The 24,466-nt window shown below is 44.2% G+C and overlaps 1 protein-coding gene across 4 annotated transcripts in view; it reads right to left on the bottom strand.

Moving 5' to 3' along the window:
• LOC142497858 (beta-1,4-galactosyltransferase 3-like) overlaps positions 1 to 24,466 on the bottom strand; it is a 111,940-nt gene that overhangs the window by 18,215 nt on the left and 69,259 nt on the right. For all 4 annotated transcript variants that reach the window (XM_075606235.1, XM_075606237.1, XM_075606238.1 and 1 more), the window contains 4 exons: positions 7,545 to 7,780; positions 6,417 to 6,604; positions 4,234 to 4,356; positions 3,713 to 3,817 (listed from right to left, as the gene is read on the bottom strand). In XM_075606235.1, coding sequence (XP_075462350.1) covers positions 3,713 to 3,817; positions 4,234 to 4,356; positions 6,417 to 6,604; positions 7,545 to 7,780 — 652 coding nt within the window. The remainder of the gene's footprint in view (positions 1 to 3,712; positions 3,818 to 4,233; positions 4,357 to 6,416; positions 6,605 to 7,544; positions 7,781 to 24,466) is intronic.

The following is a 24,466-nucleotide window of genomic DNA, read 5'->3' as shown; positions in this document are numbered from 1 at the left end:
GCTTCCCGCATCTCAAAAGGAACTCTTGACCTACTGACATCTTCACAAAAAATGAGTCACCAAATAAAGCCTCCCAAAAAAGGAAAAGGAAACCGGCTTTGTTCTTGGAATAAGAACCTGCTACCCAGAAGCCACAGGCCGCAAAGACCTGTCTTGCGGACACCAGATTCGGGCAACAATCGAATTGTTTTAAAAGATGGATCGCAAAAGAAAAATCGTTTAGCTTCCTGATGGGAGAACAATCCTCGAGTACCTTCTGTCTACTCACATCTTCTTCCAAATATTCTTCTATCTTTATGCCCCTAAACCAGAAATACTTCTTCCAACCTTTCTCCCCCCTCCCCTCTTACCTTTTTATTATATGTAAAGCATGCGACAATGTAGAATTCTACACTCTTACCTAAACTGGCAATCGTTTTGGTGCTCCTGTTATAAAATCGGTAAAAATCCCTGTGTGCGCGCCTAACACAATTGCCACCTTTCAGTTTCAATCAAACCTTCAATCAGTTTAAGTCAGCAGCTACAATGTATCCTTCCTTATATTACCAAGGTAACATGATCTATTGTTACAGTTTACAGCTGAAAATGCTGGGAATATTGGCAACAAGTTATCACAAACAGGAAAGTGTTGCAAAGATCTTGCACTGCTTGGGAGGTTGGCTAAAACCTGCTATAGAAATCAAAGGATGCTTTAAAACGCATTAAAAATGGCATTAAGAGTTAAATAAAATACAAAATAAAATTATCATCTAATAGTACAGAACGGATTTGTTTAAAAATACATACACCATTTCACATGTTTTGCTGCATTAATGATCTTATCCACCAACTTGAAGTTAAAATTATCCCCTTCTTCCACAGAGGATGAGACATTCCCTTCTACAAAAGAACAGGGCATCCAGGTCCGCAAAAGCTCCTGAAAGGGACCTGTTGCTTAGTTAGAATACGTCCATAACATTGCGGGTCATAGCAATTGGACCAGTGGCAGATTTCCCGTTATGCCCGGGCCTAGGGCAGCAAAATATTGGGGCGGCAAAAATGTCTGCCCCATATACATTTTCCACGCTCTCGGGCGTATCGGGACTGATGGGAAGTCACTTAGCTGTGGCGGCCGCCTCCTTACCTGCCGCTCTGCTTCTGCTTCTGAACTGCAGCAGCAAATGCAGTCTTGTCATCACGTTGGCATGGCGACGCCACGTTGGTGATGTCTGTGGCGTTGGACGCTGCGGTTCAGAAGGAGGAGGGGGTGCCACAGCTAAGTGCCTAGGGTAGTGGATTTTCACATCCGTCCCTGAATTCGACCCTTCTTCAGACATTGCACCACATTGCACTAAACTGTTCTTGCAGTTTGGGGAATTAATAACCATAACATGTAAAGAGTAAGAAAGGCATGATGGTGTACCCAGCCTGTCTCTCTGCATACAGAGTGATATCAATATCTATCTATAAAGAAACAATCGATTTCATTAAAACCATGGGGACAGCAATAAAAATGAGCCCCCCGTTTGTTGTTTAGAACATCATAGTCCGCGCGTTTACCATTGGTATACCCAGACCAGCTTTTGCATTTTGTCCTTGGTTCACAATTCACACACCCCCACCCCCTATTTGTACCTTACAATTCCTTGGTAGATGTTTGTACAGTATAATACGGCAGATATTACACCAAGGCACAGTGCTTTACTACATAACACTATCCAGGAATTATTCCTCACCTGGGGTTATTACACTCCTAGTGGTTTTCCAATGCGCCACTCCATTGCTTGTTTTTAAAGCCCTTTATTTTAATAGTCGTCTTAATAAAATATTTTAAACTCTACATTTAACCTCCAAGAACAGTGAGAGAGTGCTATAATATTGGGGTTCTTTCTCCCTTACAGTTGTCAATTGTATTAGAAAGGTGGGTGAGGGAAACCATAAAGATTGCCAGTGTGAGTTGTGAAATGGCAAACAGAGCTCTGGCTGCTTGCCACGCACTTCCTTTGGTTTGGCAACGGATCAGTGAAACAGCATACAGAAAGTCTGACCCATTTATTTGCTTCGCAAACATACATGCTTTAATAATTAAAAAGAGGGAGGACATGTGGAAGAGCCTAAAACATATAAAACGTTATATGAAGCAGGGAAGGTAGGAGGAGTGTTAACGCATTTGGTGTTTAAGAGCGGGTCATAAAAATACTATTGTATAAGGAATTATCATTTAATCAAAGCTGGCAGATCGAAAGACTATTTGAAATGCTTACAAAGCTAAACTGAAAGTCAAATACACTCAGAGCATGTGGATTTCAAGTGGGCAATAACTGCTGCAAATACAGCAGTTTTTAATCTATTTTGCCCTTAAAGTGAAATCGACTGAGCAAAAAGAAAACGGCAACACGTTTTTTGTTAATATTTCGATATTGAATTACTATGGCATTTATAATAATTGAGGAACTTGTTCTTTGCTGTGACTTCATGTGGATACCTCTGTAGTTCTGTTTTATTTTTTGTTAATGTTTGTTTTGGCAAAACGTAGAGAATATGTGGTTTGAGTTGGGCGAGACGCATCTGTACCTTTCCCCCTTCGTACAAGAGAATAACAGACGTGCGACATGAGGGAAAACTGTATAAGGAATAATGAATGTGAAAGTAGCACAGTTAACACATGGTGTTGGTTCCAAATATTGTTAGGTTTTCAGCAGTATACAGTCACACTGTATTAGGCTGCCTACTTTACCTGTATAATTTTCAGTACAAACAATTTTTTATGACAGTATCAACAAAGTCGCAGGCTGTCATATAAAAAAATCCTACAAATGAGAGTTGCAAAGTACATGTGAAAGGGTTCCATTGAAACCAATCACTGCATGAAATTGCCGGCTTTCTTCCTAGTTTCCACCCTCCAGGCTAAAGAAGCAGAAGTAGTAGTGTGGGTGATCACATAGCTCTGCGACGTCACAGGATACAGAGACTGCAGCAGCGTGAGACCAACAAGAAATTTAACAGGTGTGCTAAAACAGGGGCGGCCAACTCCAGTCCTGAAAGGCCACCAACAGGTCAGATTTTAAGGATATCCCTGCTTCAGCACAGGTGGCTCAGTCAACAACTGAGCCACCTGTGCTTTAGCAGGGATAGGTAACAGCAAGAGAAAGAACTCCAAGGAGAGCACTCGTCCACTCTGGATCACAGATACACTGGTGGATTATCATAGATATGTGTGATATGTGAGGAATGAATAATTTAAAACACTTTATTGGGAGTAAATAACTGAAATAAAATAAATTGGAACGCTGAAGAATCAAGGTGTTATGATTCTAATGAACCAATATGACATATTGGTTCATTAGAATCATAACACCTTGATTCTTCAGCGTTCCAATTTATTTTATTTCAGTTATTTACTCCCAATAAAGTGTTTTAAATTCATTCCTCACATATCACACACACCTATGATAATCCACCAGTGTATCTGTGATCCAGAGTGGACGAGTGCTCTCCTTGGAGTTCTTTCTCTTGCTGTTACCCATCTATTTCACCCCTGATTGTAAGCACCGTCACTCCTACATACCTCTAAAAAGCAGTAGCGAGGGTTCCCCTCCCCTTCCCCAGCCCCCATTCCCTCCCATACGTTCGTGTTTAGCAGGGATAGCCTTAAAACCTGACCTGTTGGTGGCCCTTGAGGACTGGAGTTGGCCACCCCTGGTCTACATGGTCCTTGGAATGGGTGGCCTACCTTTTGGGGTTTTGCTCATTGCCTTTATCGTGTCCATGTTTTATCATTTTATATCGACCATGCCCGACAGAGGGTCGAGAAATCAGCATGCCACTGAGTGCAACTCTGTGGGAAAAGGGAGAAGAGCTCAAGTTAGGCAGAGTTCCAAGAACAACAAAATAAGGACTGTAGAGAAACGTGACGTGGTCCTATTGTTAACCTTTGCGTTGCTTGAACTGCCACGGGATGCCAGCATTAACACAAAGTTATAACATTAGGCTAATTATGCTTCTCTTGAACTGAAGCTGAAAAATAGCTATGGTGAATAGCACAGACATCTCATTTCTGCTCTTAACAGCTAATCTTTTTAAACTTTACATAGTCTGCAAGGAGACATGGAGACAAACATATTGGTTCGAGGGTTTTAAAATTCCTCAAGGCATCCTTGAGAAAATACATTACCTGGAACAGCAACCACCATAAGTATTTGTGGAACTCGAGAAATGGGCTTTGAAGATTTCATACTACTGAGAGAATCTTACCTGACTGCAATGTCATCATCCTCTCCCCCCCATCCCCAATAGTTATTGGGAAATCCATTCATCTTCATGTACTGCTCGGGAGAAAGAGCGGAGACCCCTCCAAAGTACGACTTGTAAGGCAACCTACAACATAATTATTTTTTTTAAATTATTAACAAGGTTTCTGAGTAATTCTATATAATTTATATAAACTAAAATGCACGGGTGATTAATACATGTCGATAATGTTTTTAACAAGGCACTTCATGCACACGTCTCCATTAGATTACAGTTACTGTCAAATATCAGATCATTGGGACTCTGTCTCCCGTATTGGTTCTGTGAAATGAGTGGACATGTAAAAAACAACAAAATATTTCCAGCAAGGAAACAGTTTGTGTTTTTTGACCACTTTATTTTATTTGTCTCAGCTGCTAACAATCCAACGAAAATGTTAAACTATGAGCAATAAGAAAAGACAGAGGTCCTAGCATGTGGGACACATGGGTGATGACTACTTAGCAAGATATGTAAACGCAAGTCTTCTCACCAACATCTTGCTCCCTAAGCTTCATATACTGTATCCAATTCAAGAACAAAAGAGGGAGCAATAAGGGATCTTAATATACACTAATCCATTCATTTATCCTGGGGAGATATGCAGAATTTCAGCAGTGAGATGGCTTATGTTTTCTACCATTAAAGATGGCACCCTGTAAGTCCCAAAAGGACAGACACCGTCGTCCAAAGCTCTGAGGGAGCATCTCAGAGGGAGGTCAGAGTGCATTATAATAGTGAAGGTCAACTTAGACATTGAACTTTACTATCCGCTTATGTCTTCACAGGTCAGTACTGAAATGTTATACATGCTGATGAAAATGTCAAGATGCTTTACACACAATATCTATGAGAGCTTAAAGAAGCAGCCCCTCTTAGTGAGGGAAAATCTCATCTCACAACAAACCAATGGAGTTTGTCTTTTAATTTAGAATGTTCACAAAGAATTTCATTATTTTTAAAATTGTGGCTATTTTCCTTGGAAACCTTTTTCCAATTTGCCAACTCGTACTGAAAGAGTATTACTGTCTCTAGTTGGTAGACAACTTACAAGACCCATCAAATATAAATAAACCCTGCAAGGTAACACCACGAAACAAGTTACAACGAGCTCTATGACAAAGAAAAAAAAAAAAAAAAAATTGACAGACTACTGCTTTACATGTAATCCATGAAAAACAATAACACATTTAATGACTGTTGATAATAGTAAATCAACATTTCTGAGCTCAAAAACAAGTCGGAGGGGAGGGGAGAGGGGGGGGAAAGGAGATGCTCTCTGCCCCTCCTCTCCCGATGTCCAGGAAGCCCCCAGTTACTGAGAGATTTGTAGCTTTGTGTCGGTAACCAAAAAAAAAAAATCTAGTTCTGGCTAGGGAGTCACAAATAATAATAATAACAAAAAAAACCAAAATTTAAAAATCAGAAATGTGCTCTACCGATGACTGCTTTGTATTGGCGCCAGGAGGGAGCTCTGAGCCATCGTCCATTTTGAGCAGACGGGGAAGGGGTTTACCAGACATTGGGGCAATCAAAGCCCTGGTCGCCCGTGACACCGCCACAAAGCGAAATACAACTTTCGCTAGCGGCGACGTCACACATCGCGGGCACTATACGCGCGGCCTTAGACTCACGTGGCATTCTGTAGGCATCTTTGAAAAGAGAAAGATGGACAACCAGGCAGGCGGCCACTATTCACTTTTATATAGACTTTACAAAACTTCTGATTTTCTTGCCATTATATTATCGTATAACCTCTGTCATATAGCACCTCTTTAATGAAGCATATGTTTAACCGTCAGCTGATACTGTACATCTCTTATGCCCTGACCTTGACCCCTTGCAGAAGCACTTACCAGAACGCCCTCCTATTGTCTCTGCAAGTTCTCCCCACTTACCACTTAGATTGTAAGCTCTTCGGGGCAGGGCCTCTTTTTCCTATTGTTTTATGTCTGATGCACTTATTACCATTGTTTTATAATAGAATATGTCCCGTGGTGCTATATAAAGATATACATACACACATACAGTACAGAGGCACAGGGTATACACTAAGTGTTGAAAAGGACATTAAAAAGGACTAATGAGGCATGAAGACTTGGTTACTTTGCAACCCGCTAGTGAAGAGCAAGAGTAAAAGCACATACTTGTATCCAAACTTGTCCATGGCAATGGACGCATGCTTGGGGAACTTGTCACAGGTGTAGAGGTTACGGTCATCTTCAGGAATAAGGTCTACATCATGGAAGAACATGCAGTCCCAATCTTCCTCCTTCATGGCTTCCTTGAAGCCTACATTCAACAGCTTTGCACGGTTAAAGGTAGAATTACCTGCCTACAAAACAATAGTAACAGTAAGCCTTTTGTAAAGGAATGTTCCGTAATAAATTTACCCTGCCAGGAAGGCAGCGGACAATCTACCAAGCGGAACCGAGAGTGATTTACCAGAGCACATTGAAGATTAGTTATTTATAATATAGCCTGCATGGCTGGATGTAAAAAACAGTCTATTATCTACATACTGAATGTAATACTACAAGAAAACAAACAAATCTGAAGTTGTATCAGTTGTCTGGCTGGAAAGTTCAGTACTGAAAGTTTCATGGGCATCTCCCGCTCCCTTTAGCTGGTATCCAATGTATTTAACTCCAAACATGCAAAGAATTAAAGAGAATACATTACATCCTAAAAATGAACTTGTCATTTTTAAAGCATTAAGTAATTCAGCGTTCTTAATAAAATTACACATTTACATACAATAGATCAGTGGTTTTCAACCTTTTTTGGTTAAGGAACCCCATAATTATATTGTGAAATTCTGCAGACCCCCAACCCTCTCTAATAGCGCGTCTGAGATGAGATGCATTGTAAGGAACCCCAACCCTCTCTAATAGCCCGCCTGGGGTTCCTTACAATGCATAATAAATGTTGCAAGCAAGACATTTGTATCAGCCATGCATAAACGAATGGCAAGGCAACAGATGCCTGCTGAACTCAAAGAGCTGTAAATAGCTGGTGTTTGCTTTCAAGCTCTTAAAGCAAATGTACTCGACTGGGACTGCATTAGTCAGATTTCAGAAATGGGTAGCATTTAATGGGAGAAAATCAATAAGCATGTTTGGTGTATTACCAAAATATAACATGTTAAGACTGACAATTCTAAGCAAGTGATTTAAGTTTGCACAGAGTGTGCTATGACCCAATTGTAGATCGGAGCTTCATTATTTCTTCCTAAACGAAGTAAAACCACTTTTATTGGCCCCATTATATTTTACCTGGTGGAGGATGTATATGCCATAGTTAAGCTGTTGGCGCTGCAGGAAGGGATGCAAGTAATATAACAAGTATTTCAGGTGCTGCTCTCTGTTTCGGTGAGGGATTATCACTGCCGTTTTATGGCTCGAATCACAGTCTGGAGGCTTGTAGCGGCCGCCTTTTGTCACATAAGGGTTTTTGCTCACAATTTCCTCCAGGGTCAAGGACTCCGGGAAGGTGACCCTGATTGGTCCTCCTAAATAAATGACAAATGGCACGTAGGTAAAAAAAAAAAGTGGAAGCAAAGAAAACAAAAACACACAATAGGTACCAGTGAGTGAGAATATACAAGTGTGAAGTCCAAGCTGTGTTCATCTCTCAGACAAGTCTCTCTTTATAGCCTATGGAAAGTTATGGTTGATATAAGTTCCCGTGCCTTGTCTCTGACTATTGTGAAGTATATAAGACAGCACAAAATCAAGCAGTTTTCTCAGGAGCCTTCATTTCTACTCTACGTTAACCTTTAGGATACTACAACTGAATACTGCATTTCAAAGACAATATTTACATTTAGCTACTGCTTAGTGTTTTAATTATAATAAGTATTTTTTGTGCTGCTGCACATCCTAGAGAACCCAAATTGTCCACCTCGGTCGACCAATGGGAAGCTGAAATTGATGACTTTGCGGCTTCCATTGACCCACAGGTCCCATGAGATTTGGTGGTCATACTGTTTCTCCAAAGGAAGCACCAGTGAGTACAACAGAAAATATTTCAAGAGCTGGGGTGGGCTGAAAATGGCACGGTTCAGCTTCAGGTGAATCCCTGGTTATATACAGTACATATATCTCTTGGAAACGGTTGTATAGGAGGGATTGCGGCTTTAAGACTTGCAAAGCACTTAATAAGCAAAGTTACATAATGATAGGGGACAAAAACAAGTATGCAATACATGAACCCCCGAAGCCTTTGAAAGTAAAGTTTCAAGTGACCATTGAGTATGGATTGTAAGGAATACACTAAGAACTTTAGGGTTCAATTGTCACCATTACAATCCAGAACGCGCAAATTGCTGCACGGCATTTAACCGTTTGGGTGCCCCAACCCGTATCCTGAGCACTGTCACTCAGAGGGCCTCATGCCAACGGAGGGTTTTTTTTTTTTCCGCGTAGAGCACATTCTGCATTCCCATGGAGCGCAGGACGGTACCTGCTCAGTGAGGAAACACAGGACTCCTCTTCAGTTTCCTGGCGGTCGCCAGGGAAAGCAGTCACGTGATTGCACTGTGCCAGAGCACCATGGCACTCAGGTACCACGACCCTTCAGGCACTCAAAGGGTTAGGGAACAGAGGTGTAACAGTAGTCCTGTTTAGCGTTTTATTACCACCGTTGCCTTTCAACAGGTGAACCAGATGTAAATATCAGTAACGCCTTTTATATCTTCTTGCACTTCAAATTAAACTGCAAGACCGTCTCTATTGTACACTGCAGTAATGGTATAAAGAAAAACACAGCTTTGGTTGTTTACCAAGAGCAAGTCTCACTTTAAAGAACTTATTTTCAACGTGGTATGGGGAAAAAAAAAAAAAAAAAGTTTTTCTCTGAAATACACAGACGTAATATTAGCTAGTGGCACAAGCGATGGTAACTATAGTATTAACATTTTCTATGAACTAGTTAATAATAGCAAACAGATAACGATCAGAGAGTGGCAAAGAAAAAGACATTTGTGATCAGGAATAGGGGTTATTTTAATGTGTTCAGCCTTTTAAATGTGATTTTTAATTGCATCACGTTCGCCTCAGCATAGGTTATAAACATATCCCATTAAAAAACATCTCAAATGCAATAGCCAGGGGGAACAAATTGTGCGTTTTACTGGATTAATGACATTAATCTTAAGTAAACCGGTATTTCTCAATAGTATCTTGAATGACATTTGTAAATGTAAGTTCCATTGTTCTCATCATTACATAAAGCTAAATGTAAGCAATATCCTAGTAGGTGGAACAGGAACACACATTACTGGGATGAATAGGTAACCACGTCACACGGATTTGCCAGTGAGGCGGGGGACAAGCTTGGTGTTGCTCAACCAAACCTTCAGCAAAGTAAATCAAGAATGCCAAATCTCTGAGGAATAAAATGTCACATAAACATTTTAATCCTTTAAAAATGTAGATCAATTATTTTTCATTCAAAAAACATTTCCTTTACGCCAAAATTAAACCAATGGCAAACATAGAGGGAAATAAATCCAGGTTGTTTTTTTTGTTTGGTTTAAGCCAGAAAGCCAGAAAATCTCGCTCTGTTTGCATTTGCAACCTTGGTTTTTGACTGAATGGTGATTGAGGAAGTTGGTCCCTCCACCCCGGTGACTAGCTACACAATGTATCCTCCCTGTGTAAACAACTAGCTAAAGGAATAGGTTCGGAAGAGATAAACTCAATAATAACAAAAATATGCAAAACTATGTTAATGTTTACAAACGTCTCCTGAATAAAACTTTCACAATGATTTAAAAATTTAAATACAGGTCTGCTTGGAATTATGTTGGACTAAACCCTTTATAAGCATTTTTCTTAAAAGGCAAATGCTTACATAAAATATCGCTCGCCAAGCTAGTTTTAGGCGATCAGGTGAGAGTAGGTAGCATTGGCCCATATTTGCAAAGCAGTGCTGATGAACTGTAAGGTGCCTTAACCGTAAAGCTTAGCATGACTTGGACAATATGGTACTTTATACCTTGTTGCTAAACTCTACAAAAAAATATCTGAGAAACACAGCACACACAGTCATTACTGCTTTCATCACGGTTTTATTTCTATAGTAATTATATAATGCTCGTCTAACCAAAATCCCAACAAAGTAGTACATAAAAAGTGGCAAGCAAGTATTTAATACTCCTTTATCTTTAATCTTGAGTATTCTTTATCCAAAGTTCTGCTTTTATTTTGTAGGTTGGGGGAGGAAAGATTGTATAAAGTGGCTATCATTTTGTCTCACGTGAAACAATGGCTGTGCACGTTTCTTTATTCTACTGTACATTATTAGGGGGAAAAAAGTGAATTCACTTTTCTTGTGTTTCACAGTCTGCGCTTATAGTGCCGGCTCTACCATAATTCTGATTTTGGAATCGGAACTTGATTTTTAGAGAGACGGTCTCCACGTGACTGGCTATAAACCAAATCAGGGAGCTTCTCCGCCCGTCTGCCTTCCCCCTTGCTGACGTCACTGGCGCTGCAGCCAGCGACGTCTCCAGAATCTGAAATACAACTTTCGCAATGGCGACGGGTGACGTCATCGGTCGCGTCGCCGGCTGTATAAGCGCAGCCTAAAGAGGTGAAACCTTATTTGTTTAAACATACTGTATGTGGATAAAGGAGAGCACGCCAGATTTAAGCCTCTGGAGAAGCCAACGCTAGATTTTTACATTTTGTTTAGAACAAGTGATCGAAACAGATATGACAACTAATGTAAAAACAAACAAAACTAGTAACTTTGCTTTAGCTCAGGAGTGGCCAACTCCAGTCCTCAAGGGCCACCAACAGGTCAGGGTATAAGGATATTCCTGCTTCAGCACAGGTGGCTCAATCAGTGGATTGAGCCACCTGTGCTGAAGCAGGGATGTCCTTAAAACCTGACCTGTTGGTGGCCCTTGAGGACTGGAATTGGCCACACCTGCACTAGAGAATCATCCTTTGATTTTTGTTTTTTATGTGTTTTTTTAATTTATTTTTTACTTCTAGTTCCTTAATTGTCGGTGCCGGCTTCTAGTGGTTTGTGCTGTGTGTACTAATAAAAGAATAGATCTTTAATTGGGAACACATGCCATTACCTCGTGTTATACTACCCACCTGACTGACTCATGGTCGCAGACAATGTAACCGTCGCTCACTATTAGTCACGTACACGCTTGCACGCTTTTCCTATTGCATTCGTACAATTGCTAGTTAAATGAAGAATGGTGCTTTATAAATAAAGACATGCATACATACAAGAAAACTGGGTTAGATGATCGAGAAGCAAAACAGGTTTGCCATTTGGCTCCTTGTAACACACACGTCAGGATTTAATACTGGGGTGGTTGATGAAAAGGCTAGAACTGGACCTATAAAATAAATAATTTTTTTATGTGACAAAGCATGTCATTATTACCATGACGACATTTTGAATGATTCACAAGCTAAGAGGAGATTAAGACTGGCAAACTAATAATTATTTTACATTTTCCAAAATCCGTTCGAATCTGGGCCCGTTCTCTTCACAGAGCTGCTCACAATTAAGGTCATCTCCTGCTGTGTTGTACTCTGCAGGCTCAAAGGTATTGTTCTGATTTGCATCCTTACCTAGGAACATCTGGCCGAGAACCGCTTTGGAGTAACAAAATTTACAAGGGCTTCCAGCAAAGGCAACAAACACAGTGTTCATTTTCATGTCATTACCCAGAATCCCTGGCTGCAGTAGAAGCATTGTATGCCAAGAGATTATGAGGACAGACAGGGCTTCAGACCTGTCAGACATGCAAATGTACCCAAAAGGGCTATTTTTATTTCTTGTACACCGCACAGTGGAGGATGTGTCACTTTTTAAAATGATCCCCTTTATCAGAAAGCACACCATCAACATCTCAAATCAGCCCCCCGCCCCCCAAATCCCCCACAGGATGTGGGTTGGGGTATTCCGCCGGGGATGAGCAGCACTATTTCTTGCTCCGAGGACCCCATGGTTTGCGAGATACTTGCCGGCAAAATTACCCGCATTACTTCCTGGTTTTTAAAGTGGCTACAATTGGCTGTCCAATAGGAAGCCGCAACATATTGGCCTGAGACTTGACAGCCATTTTTTTCCCTCTGGAACATATCAAATGCTTATAGCTATCCTTACCTGTTTGTTTGGCTAATGATGGCAACAATTACTCTGACAAGAACAACTTCACCTAAGAATGAACCTGGAGATTCGAAGAACAATAAACAGATTAGGTCAAAATGATAAAAGTCCGCCAAAGAGTTTATTTCATCAGGTGAAGTAGAGAGGAGAAAAACGGACAAAGAAGCAGAGTCTACAACTGTAATGTTTTCCAAGACCGCAAAACTCTGAAGGCGCTGTGCGTGATGGCAGATATTCAGTATTATGCAACCTATCCACTGTTTGGACAAAGATATCACATTCCATCAATACATACTCATTAACTAAAATTGTTATTGTTACAGTCTTGTGGGCACATGAGAGAATGTTATACTTGATCATGGGAAACCTAATATCTTTAACCATGGGAAGCAAACATTTAATAATATAAATTGAAATAAAGTGTGCCCTACAGAACATTAAAGGTGCCATCTCATGTAGGAAACAAATGACCTAATTAGTGATATGATTAAACCAGTATTTTTCAACCAGGGTGCCAGGGGACCATGGTGCACCATAACCCTCTGCCATGGGTGCCACTGCTCCAGGGGAAAAAATCCAACTGGCTGTTCAGCGGGCACCTCTGAGCCTCCTTTCTCAGCCCAGCCCAGAGGAGCGGGCACCTCCGATCATCCTCTCAGCCCAGCCCAGAGGAGCAGGCACATCCGATCCTCCTTTCTCAGCCTAGCCCAGAGGAGCGGGCACATCCGATCATCTCCTCAGCCCAGAGGAGCGGGCACATCCGATCATCTCCTCAGCCCAGAGGAGCGGGCACATCCGATCATCTCCTCAGCCCAGAGGAGCGGGCACATCCGATCATCTCCTCAGCCCAGAGGAGCGGGCACATCCGATCATCTCCTCAGCCCAGAGGAGCGGGCACATCCGATCATCTCCTCAGCCCAGAGGAGCGGGCACATCCGATCATCTCCTCAGCCCAGAGGAGCGGGCACATCCGATCATCTCCTCAGCCTAGAGGAGCGGGCACATCCGATCATCTCCTCAGCCCAGAGGAGCGGGCACATCTGATCCTCCGCTCTCAGCCCAGAGGTGCGGGCACATCCGATCATCCTCTCAGCCCAGAGGAGCGGGCACTTCTGATCCTCCGCTCTCAGCCCAGAAGAGCGGGCACATCCGATCATCCTCTCAGACCAGAGGAGTGGGCACATCCGATCTTCCTCTCAGCCCAGAGGATCGGGCACATCCGATCATCCACTCAGCCCAGAGGATCGGGCACATCCGATCATCCACTCAGCCCAGCCCAGAGGAGCGGGCACATCCGATCATCCTCTCAGCCCAGAGGAGCGGGCACATCCGATCTTCCTCTCTCAGCCCAGAACAGCGGAGCAGGCACATCCGATCTTCCTCTCTCAGCCCAGAACAGAGGATCGGGCACCTCCGATCATCCTCTCTCAGCCCAGAACAGAGGAGCGGGCACATCCGATCATCCTCTCAGCCCAGAACAGCGGAGCGGGCACATCCGATCTTCCCCTCTCAGCCCAGAGGAGCGGGCACATCCGATCTTCCTCTCTCAGCCCAGAGGAGCGGGCACATCCGATCATCCTCTCAGCCCAGAACAGAGGAGAGAGAGGGGAGCCTCATTCCCAGACAGGGCACAGGTAAATGTGGCATGTGTAAGAAGAGGGTTGATAAGTGCTCGTGAAAAGGAGTGTGCGTGTATGCGGAGGGGAAGAGTGGGGTCTAAAAAGCAACCAAAAATGTATTTTATATAATCCACTTCAGAGAAAAATATTTTTTCTTGTTTTTACTTGGAGCATAAAATATTGTTTAAAATGATGAGGTAAACATGGAATTGCTGTAAAGGAGAAGGAAGCAATATGTATATTGAGCTATCATCACACAAGAAAAGTCTCCACTAATAAGTTGATTTTCCCATTTTCTAAAGTAAAGTAAAAAAAAAATTAAAAGCATCCTGCTCTACTCACCATCAAAAATATGTCTCTTCTTTCACTAGTTCAAAGTCCCACCATTTCTAAATTAAAATAACTCTCGGCTCAAAAAGGAGAAATACAGATAATAAAAAGAGAGGAGAAAGCCTTATAAGGCTAGTACTGGAAATAGGAGAACAATAGCATGAGTTAACTATTCCCTGGTGCATGGCGTGTCACAATAAAGCCATGCAAGAGTGCAAGTGTGTGTGCAGTTTGGCAACCGGGAGGTTAACGGTCTTACTAAATGAACTTTTTATTCAGTCTCCCTCTGGCCGTGAGGGCCACGGTAATAAGAAGTTACCGTTCCGTGGCTTAAGTGGAAATTAAGGAAATGCATTTTGTTTTCTCAGGAACTTGATCAAAACAAGCTTATATTAAAATGAGAGCGGAGGTCAGACGGCCTGCCACAGGGACGCTGGACAAAGGGGCTCGGTGAGCCTGAGAGCTCCTCATATACATTCGCTCAAATCAGAGGCAAAGTGATTTATCATTACAGATCCACCTGAATGAAAAGAAGGTATTATTTTATACTGCTATTAAATGGGAAATTAAATAATTGCCTCCTGCCATGTATCCAGTCATAAAAGTGCCTCTGGTAACACATGGGTGACAGGAAACACCCCTACAGGTCTGTGAATGCATGTGACGTCTCGCAGGTCAAAGAATTGTGGAATATAATAAGAATTGGTGTTTGAACCACACAAGACAGATCTAACTGAGTGTGAGTGAGTGAGTGTGTGTGTGTGAGTGATCTTCCACCTTGTGACCCCTTGAGGGACCTACAAGACTTTCGCTGCTAATGTGTAGGTTTTCGGTTTTACTACTTATTCATTTTATAAACAGGCTGACCGCACAATGGCTGTAATCTTGAAATCCTTTTCCCATAACAAGCAGTGTACCCTTTGTGTTATATTACATTTGTAATATAGGTAAGGCAGCTGGGGGGGGGGGGGGCGGGGGGCAGTTGTTAACCCCTTTCATACACATGGATAAGCATGTGACTCGGAGAGATACCACCTGTTCACTTGAGTGTATAGTGTTACTTGATTAACCAGAGATTTTTTAAAGTCCACACTTTCCTTTCCTCAAGGTGCACCAACAGGTCAGGTTTTAAGGATATCCTGCTGGTGGCCCTTGAGGACTGCAGACGGTACCTCTAGAACTCCTCCCCCCTTAGAGGAGGTTCCCAGTTGTTTGTACGGCGCTCAGGCAGTGACGTCAGCGGGACCAGCGCCGGGACACACCAGGGAGGGCGAAGAGAGTCCTGGGCACTGAGTTGCTGCTGAGAGGAGCCATACAGCTGTACTTGATTTGTAACAAGCAAAAGGGACACCTTAGCAAGCTGCGGACGCATCCTAGTATTGCACGTGTACAGCATCCATATGTGAGTTTACATTTGGCTGTTTTTATATATTTTAATAAATTGTGTTGTACTGTCCACACTATCTTGCTGTATTCTCTCCTTATCATGCCTTCCGAATATCTACTTGGGAGAGGCTAAAGAAGAGGAGGATTGAGAAGATTCACGTGGGATTCGTGATCACAGCAAGGAAGAGGTTAAAGCACAGATCCTCTCAACTGAAAGTTGCAAGATTTATCTTGTAAGTAGTTCACTGTGGTCGTACTGTCCTGTATGCACCTGTCCAGATATACTGCGCAATTTGTGTTTTTTTTTTAACCCTTTATTAGGGGGGACTAACGAATCCAACTGCGATCGTCATTTTGGTTGGGAACATCATTTGGACATTTAAATGACTGCACTGTATGGACACTTTCTACTGTATTAAGCGCCAGGTATCCCATATGGGTTTTGTACAGTATGAGTTTTGTGTGTCGGTTGAGGAGATAACCTGCACTGTGGGATAACTTAGGCTGCTTTATTTCTTTGTTTTTTTAGTCATCACGTTCACTTGATATTGTATGTGCACTTTATTATATTGTAGGTGCAATTAAGTATGCACACCATTTAATTTAAGGCACATTTTTTAGCATTAGCTCATTATAGGTTAAGCGCTGTAGTTTTGGTGTATTAGTTAGTTATTTACATTATTGATTTGTCTATAAGACTGAATATGGGAGGCCCAGCGGTAAATCATACAATTATTTATAAACTCACATATTTTAGTTCACATTCCTTTGCTTTAGTCAGCAGGTGACCCTTTCTCACAAAGATAATGATACGGCCGGGCAAAGCTCGAGGATTAAGCATTCTGGACTGAAGTAGTCGGCGTATGAATAGAAATAAAATAACTAACTTGGGATAACATATCAACATGTTACCAGAAATGTGTTTCCTTAAAGGAGTGCCTGCAATGCTGCATGTTCGTGTCAAGTTTGTTTTTATTTTTATTGTTTTTTTAAATGAGCTAGGCTGCTAGGCTAACATCGGAACTATTTCTATACATCTCTCCTCCTGTGCAATTGTATTACAATGCAGTTATAAAAGAAAATAAAGGGTTTCAAGTGCCAAGTCTTCTTCCTGCCACTCCTTGTGAAATATGGTGACTGGGCATGTCTCGGCTGGTTAATTGGATTCACTTTTGGAACGATGGAGAGGCACCCTAACATATATGTTACTTGTTAACATAAATGTGCACTTTATTGCACCAAGAAATGAAGTCAGATTTTTCAATAAGCACAAAGGAATCCACGCAATATTTATTTACTAGCATATATAAACATGACTAACAAATCTAGGTACCTGGGTTTGTCTCCTGTAGTGTGTGGATGAGTGAGATGTGAATGGTATTTTCCTGTGCTGGCCTCCCATAGGATTATTATAGCAGGAAGTAGAAGGCATGCATTTTTCACATGCACAGAACAATGCTTGAGGTGTCCTTTCTCCAGTGAACTCAAACCACAGAAGCCAAGCTATTTCTGTCACAGAAGTTTAGACAAAACAACTTCATCGCTCCTGAGAAATGTATACCAAGGTCAGCGACATGTTTAAGTGAGCAATCGGGATGATGACTGGTGCCTTTATACACAGAAAAGTATTGTAAATAAATGTTTAAAGTTAGTTTGCACACACGGTAAGCAAACTTTGGAGGGGTTTGATTTCCTTTGGCTGCTCCATTTAGTCTTTTGCTGCCCTGCTCTTTACTTGCTCTCTAGGACAGGGTGGTACACGGTTACAGCTAAACATTTTGACTAACTTTTCCCCAGAGGAAGAAACGCAATTTTAAATACTTTTCCACGGAAACAAAAGAGGCCAAAATCTTTGATTTTAGCCATGTTAGATTTGCTTGAGAAAGCAATTAGAGATTGCTAAATTGTTTACAAAAACAAACAAATCATCACAGAAAAGCATCAGCTCTGTGGAGGGGCCCCTGGAGGCGTTTAGAGATAAACAGCCCCCACAGAGGGCGCTCGCCCTTGGAGGGTCCCCACTCTCACACGCTGCAAAGTCTTTGTGCAGCTTTATCCACCTTAACCTCATTTGTACCTCAGACACCTAGTTGCTGCATTCGTGCTTCGGGTGTTATTCGCAAAAAGCAATCCCCCCTAACTCGTGCCCCACTCCCTGATATTTTCAGCTCCAGGAACCCCCTAGTTCCTGGATTTTAAAGGGAATTTAAATGGCTCTGCAACAGCCATTGTGTTTTCCCTGGGTGGAGATTTAAACCTGAAAACTTCACGGTAAATATCTTGGGAACCAGGGTGTCCCCAAGCCTCAAATAGTTCAGCTCTAAGGCCTCGGGCATGGTCAGCGCTTACGCGCTGACGCGCACTTGTACTTACCTGTGAGCCCCTACAGCCGCAATGAGAGCGGCTTTAGTAGGGGCTCGCCTTCGCTTCCGCAAGCGCGCGGAAGTGTAGGTCTTATCAGAATTTTACATTTCAGCGCTCGCCGGAGCGCAGGGCAGGTCAATGAGGGTGAACCAGCTCCGTGACGTCACTGGCCCGCCCACCGACACGCCCTCGGACGGCGCGCTGTCTAAGGCCAGGGAAAGCACCCGCTTTCCCCGAGCCTCAGCGCGCCTCCGCACGCCAGCAGGAACCTTGGTCGAGGCCTTACAAATACATATAAATAAATAAGATGGGGGTTGAATAGGTAAGGGGGGGGGCGTCGCTTTAAATTACTTAAGCATGTAGCGCACATTGTTGATGTTGCATCACCCATAGTTGAGGGCTGCTGAATAAAATTAGATTTTGTCTAAAAATTAAGGTAGAATAAGGAATAGCTGTTATATCCTGCACAAAACAATATACACTCAGAAGCTGCCAAATCAGCGCTGGTTTTTGCCAAGAATCCCGAATGACTTTGTGAATTGTCGGCCAAAAACAAAACGGTTGCATCAAAGTATTTAGAATGTACCCATTGTGTTGTGAATGATTAGAAAATACAGAGTCCAAATAAATTAATCTGTATTCATTGGGAATTTACAATTACAGGCAGTCCTCGGTTATTCGACACAATGCGTTACTCAAAATGGCGTTGTAAAGCGAAACGTTGTAAAGCGAAACACGTTTTCCCATAGGAACACTGTTTAAATTAAAGGTTCCGTTCCTGAAGGCATTTTTAACACTAAAATACACCAAATATTTTATGCAGGCAATAAGATATGCAGCACACACATAATTTATATAGTGTATATACTGTATTATATATATAATATAACATAATAAATAATATATTATATAGTATAATATAATATTATATAGTATAATATTATATATATACGCTCTTACGAAGCTTTGCAACGTTGTTTATGTGAATGTGTATATATACACTCATACACAACGTTGCAAAGCGTCGTAAGAGCGTTGGATAAGCCATTTTGGCGTTGTAAAAATGAATATAGGTATGCATTGCATAGCGTTGGATAAGCCATTCGTTGTAAAGCGAAGCGTTGTAAAACGAGGACTGCCAGTACATTTTTTTTAATTGTAAAATAATAATCGGCTGCTCAAAAACAGCAGTTTCTACTTCAACTGCTTGCTCATGGCATCAAAGCGCAGTGAATACATTTTCACAGGGTACAAGTATTACTCTGGTTTTGAACCTACACCACCTGGAATATTGGCAAGTTGTATGATGATTTTACAATGTGCAACAAGAAAATAGTTTAGCACATGTACTGTACTGTATAGTGCTGTGATCCAACCCAGAGCAGCAAAATAGCACGTAGCGCACAATGTGAACGCATTATACGGCTGAGTCCATTGTCAGTGTTTATCCACTGACCCGTGCTGACGCTTGTCAGTGAGCCCCTGCAGCCGCAATGAGAGCAGCTTTAGCAGGGGCTCGCGCACGCTTCCGCAGGCGTGCGGAGGCATAGCTCTTAAATTTTTTTTTGTTTCGGCGCCCAATGAGGGCGAACCAGCTCCGTGATGTCACTGCCCTCCCCCCCCCCCCGAGACGTCCCCGCACGGCGCGAACTAAGGCCAGGGAAAGCACCCGCTTTCCCTCAGTCTCAGCGTGCCTCCGCACGGCTGGAGTCACCATGGACTCAGCCTAAGAGTGTTAACTGCAGATCGCAGTCACTGAAAGGGTTACATCTTGAGAAAGACAGGGCAGCAAAGAACACTGAAATGCACAGCACATTTTATATATTTCTCCTTAGTTTTTATAATATACTTATTCAGTGAATCCTTTGGCAGCAGAACCATTATTTATCAAGGAGTAACCGGAAAATATATATATTTTTTCAATTCCCAAAAGTGTGTCATGAATTACACCTGCCTAGGGCTGTTGTCACACCTAGTAAAAAAACTACACACACACACACGACTCAGGTGTCCTCTAAACTGGTACGTTTCCCCTCAGGCTTCTGGGACCCCGATTTATTGAGAATGACACTGGTATTGGACAGCAGATGTTCTAAACATTGAAGAGGAGCGGGCATGCAAAAACCCTATAATTAAAATAAACAGTCCTATAAATTAAACAATAATTGCTCGTCCAACTGTTTAACAAGCGTTTAATGTCCCCCCCCATGACTTATTCAAGCTTTGCTATTGTATAGCTCACGTAGAATTTATGAAAGTCTGCAATATCCTCTAACTAGAGTATTATTTTATGGCATCTTAGCAATAATCACAAAAAATGGGCAGACATGCCTCTGTGGTGTTATAAATTGAGTGGGGACCAGCTATAAGTTATAAAGCCCTTTTTAATGGTCGTCTGTGATTTCTAATGGGAATTAAGAAGAGAAAGCGATGAACATGTCAAGTGTTTGAACAGACCATCGCCAACAGGTGCTTCTGCTCCGAACAACTCTTCCTACTCCCACAAGTTGCTTAAAGCTTTGTCTGCTGCATTTCTGTACGTGGGCGTTGGAAACTATTTCTATAGCAGACACAAAAGAAATGAGATCTAGTCGCCCAGAGTTTGAGAGCGACTACAATAGAAATGTAAGTAACATACAAAGGTGAGACGGGGGAAAGAAATGGAATCCATAATAAGAAATTAAACACAAATGGAAATGAACGGAGCAGAGCAGCAGGAACAAGCAGCCAGACTGGACAAAAAAATCAATAAAAAATAAACTTTATTCGGCCATAGATAAGTACAGAGGCATGTATTTTCCCAGGGATATCCCTGCTTCAGCACAGGTGGGGCAGTCTTCGACTGGGCCACTGATCGAGTCACCTGTGCTGAAGTAGGAATATCTTGAAAACCTGACCTGTTGGTAGCTCTTGAGCACTGGAGTTGGCCACCTCTGCAATAGTTCAAACCCAGCGGTACAGCACAACTAACAGTCTTATTCAACCGGTCACTGGGAAGACGCGGCGCGGTCACTAGGAAGACGCGTCGCAGTCACTAAGAAGAAACGGCGCAGTCACTAGGAAGACGCGGTGCGGTCACTAGGCAGACGCGTCGCAGTCACTAGGAAGACGCGGCGCGGTCACTAGGAAGACGCGGCGCAGTCACTAGGACGCGGCGCAGTCACTAGGAAGACGCGGCGCGGTCACAGGGAAGACGCGGCGCGGTCACTGGGAAGACGCGGCGCGGTCACTGGGAAGATGCGGCGCAGTCACTAGGAAGACGCGGCACGGTTGCTAGGAAGACGCGGCACGGTCGCTAGGAAGACGCGGCGCAGTCACTAGGAAGACGCGGCGCAGTCACTAGGAAGACGCGGCGCAGTCCCTAGGAAGACGCGGCGCAGTCCCTAGGAAGACGCGGCACAGTCCCTAGGAAGACGCGGCGCGGTCACTGGGAAGACGCGGCGCGGTCACTGGGAAGACGCGGCGCGGTCACTGGGAAGACGCGGCGCGGTCGCTAGGAAGACGCAGCACGGTCGCTAGGAAGACGCGGCGCAGTCACTAGGAAGACGCGGCGCGGTCACTAGGAAGACGCGTCACGGTCGCTAGGAAGACGCGGCGCGGTCACTAGGAAGATGCGGCGCGGTCACTAGGAAGATGCGGCGCGGTCACTGGGAAGATGCGGCGCGGTCACTAGGAAGATGCGGCGCGGTCACTAGGAAGACGCGGCGCGGTCACTAGGAAGACGCGGCACGGTCACTAGGAAGACGCGGCGCGGTCACTAGGAAGATGCGGCGCGGTCACTAGGAAGACGCGGCGCGGTCACTAGGAAGACGCGGCGCGGTCACTGGGAAGATGCGGCGCGGTCACTAAGAAGACGCGGCACGGTCACTAGGAAGACGCGGCACAGTCACTAGGAAGACGTGGCGCGGTCACTAGGAAGACGCGGCACGGTCACTGGGAAGACGCGGCGCGGTCACTGGGAAGACGCGGCGCGGTCACTAGGAAGACGCGGCGCAGTCACTAGGAAGACGCTCCGTCACTAGGAAGACGCGGCGCAGTCACTAGGAAGACGCTCCGTCACTAGGAAGACGCGGCACAGTCACTAGGAAGACGCTCCGTCACTAGGAAGACGCTCCGTCACTAGGAAGACGCGCCGCAGTCACTAGGAAGACGCTCCGTCACTAGGAAGACGCTCTGTCACTAGGAAGACGCTCCGTCACTAGGAAGACGCGCCGTCACTAGGAAGACGCTCCGTCACTAGGAAGACGCTCCGTCACTAGGAAGACGCTCCGTCACTAGGAAGACGCGGCGCAGTCACTAGGAAGACGCTCCGTCACTAGGAAGACGCTCCGTCACTAGGAAGACGCTCCGTCACTAGGAAGACGCGCCGTCACTAGGAAGACGCTCCGTCACTAGGAAGACGCGCCGTCACTAGGAAGACGCTCCGTCACTAGGAAGACGCTCCGTCACTAGGAAGACGCTCCGTCACTAGGAAGACGCGGCGCAGTCACTAGGAAGACGCTCCGTCACTAGGAAGACGCTCCGTCACTAGGAAGACGCTCCGTCACTAGGAAGACGAGCCGTCACTAGGAAGACGCTCCGTCACTAGGAAGACGCTCCGTCACTAGGAAGACGCGCCGTCACTAGGAAGACGCTCCGTCACTAGGAAGACGCGCCGTCACTAGGAAGACGCGCCGTCACTAGGAAGACGCGCCGTCACTAGGAAGACGCGCCGTCACTAGGAAGACGCTCCGTCACTAGGAAGACGCTCCGTCACTAGGAAGACGCTCCGTCACTAGGAAGACGCTCCGTCACTAGGAAGACGCTCCGTCACTAGGAAGACGCTCCGTCAATAGGAAGACGCTCCGTCACTAGGAAGACGCGCCGTCACTAGGAAGACGCGCCGTCACTAGGAAGACGCGCCGTCACTAGGAAGACGCGCAGTTACAGGTGGCTGAATGAAGACAAACGAATCCCCACTACATTAAAGGGGAGGTTCACCAAGCACATTCACTTATTTGTTAAAAATGTCTTCACAACACTATAGCTGTCGGTGTCTGTTTTAGGGCTCGCTCAGACAGGCTGCTACGGCAGCTTGCTAGCGTTCGCGCCCCCGCCACTCACTCCTGCAGCACAGCGATCTGTGCTCAACCTGCAGGAGGCAGATTGGGGCGTGTAACGAACGCGTTACGGAGCTCGTACGCCTTAATTGGCTGAAACAGTTCGCGTCACGCGACTAGGCCCAAAATTCAATTTGGGTTGTGCCGGCAAAATGTCGCAGCCATAACGCTGCATTTTACCGCCGGAGGAGTTTTCAGTTTGAAAACTCCCACCGCACAACCCAAATTTGCGACGGACGTGTGAGCGCACGTTAGCACGCACACGGCACATCGCCTTCTGTCTGACCTAAGCCTAAGGCTGCGACATTTTGCCGGCACAACCAAAATTGAAATTTGGGGCTACAGTCGCGTGACGCGAGCTGGTTCAGCCAATTAAGGCGAACCAGCTCCGTGACGCACTCGTTACACGCCCCCGCCATGCCCCGATCCGCCTCCTGCAGTTTGAGCACAGGTCGCTGTGCTGCAGGAGCGAGCGGCGGGGGTGCAAACGCTAGCAAGCTGCCGTAGCATAGCGAGCCCTTACACTCCCTATTTTTGCCGCTGCTTACGGATTTTCTTTTAACGGCTTTTTATTCCTAAACCCCAAATGAATGCCTGCCAAACCCCTCACGTAGGGAGGTAAGTAGATCTTAAATAACCTTATCGGAGAAGATATAGAAAAGACATGTTTCTGATAAGGATCTGTGGTGGAGAGCACAAAGTGAGAATAAGCAGCCGGTGTCATGTAAATAATACACTGCAGGCTTTGGGCCACTTCAAAAAAGTCATTCCAAGTAAAAACAGCAGGAAGAAATAGAGTTTGGCAATGTGCTTTGAACGCGGTGTAATGGGCAGCTCACTTTCACCATAGGCCATTGGGGCGGGAGAAAGGATAAGATAGGAAAAAGGACAGACCCCGTGATCAAACCTTCAGCAGTGGAGGAAAGGAGAGAAAACCCGGTTGAAAGAAGTTACCTGAATATCCATCGGCTTCCAAGGTCCAAAGCAGCTTTATTTCTGGCCCATTCCAGCTATTTCTGGTTCATTAGATTTGCTGCTGAACTGTCAAAACCCTCGATGTTTGCCGGGTAAACTCTTGGCTGCAGAAACGGCTGATTAATTACCACAATACAAATACAAATGGTGTGCCCCATTTTGTGCAGAGTACCTCCCCCCTGCACCTTAAGGACGATCCCTCAGTCTTTACTGTTTTTTGTCTCCAGTTTTTAGACTGCGTTTGGAGGGTGTTTTGTTGCAGCAGCGTTTCAAATACTG

Source organism: Ascaphus truei, chromosome 6, assembly GCF_040206685.1.
Source record: "Ascaphus truei isolate aAscTru1 chromosome 6, aAscTru1.hap1, whole genome shotgun sequence".
Classification (NCBI taxonomy): domain Eukaryota; kingdom Metazoa; phylum Chordata; class Amphibia; order Anura; family Ascaphidae; genus Ascaphus; species Ascaphus truei.
This window is presented reverse-complemented; position numbering and strand designations above follow the sequence as displayed.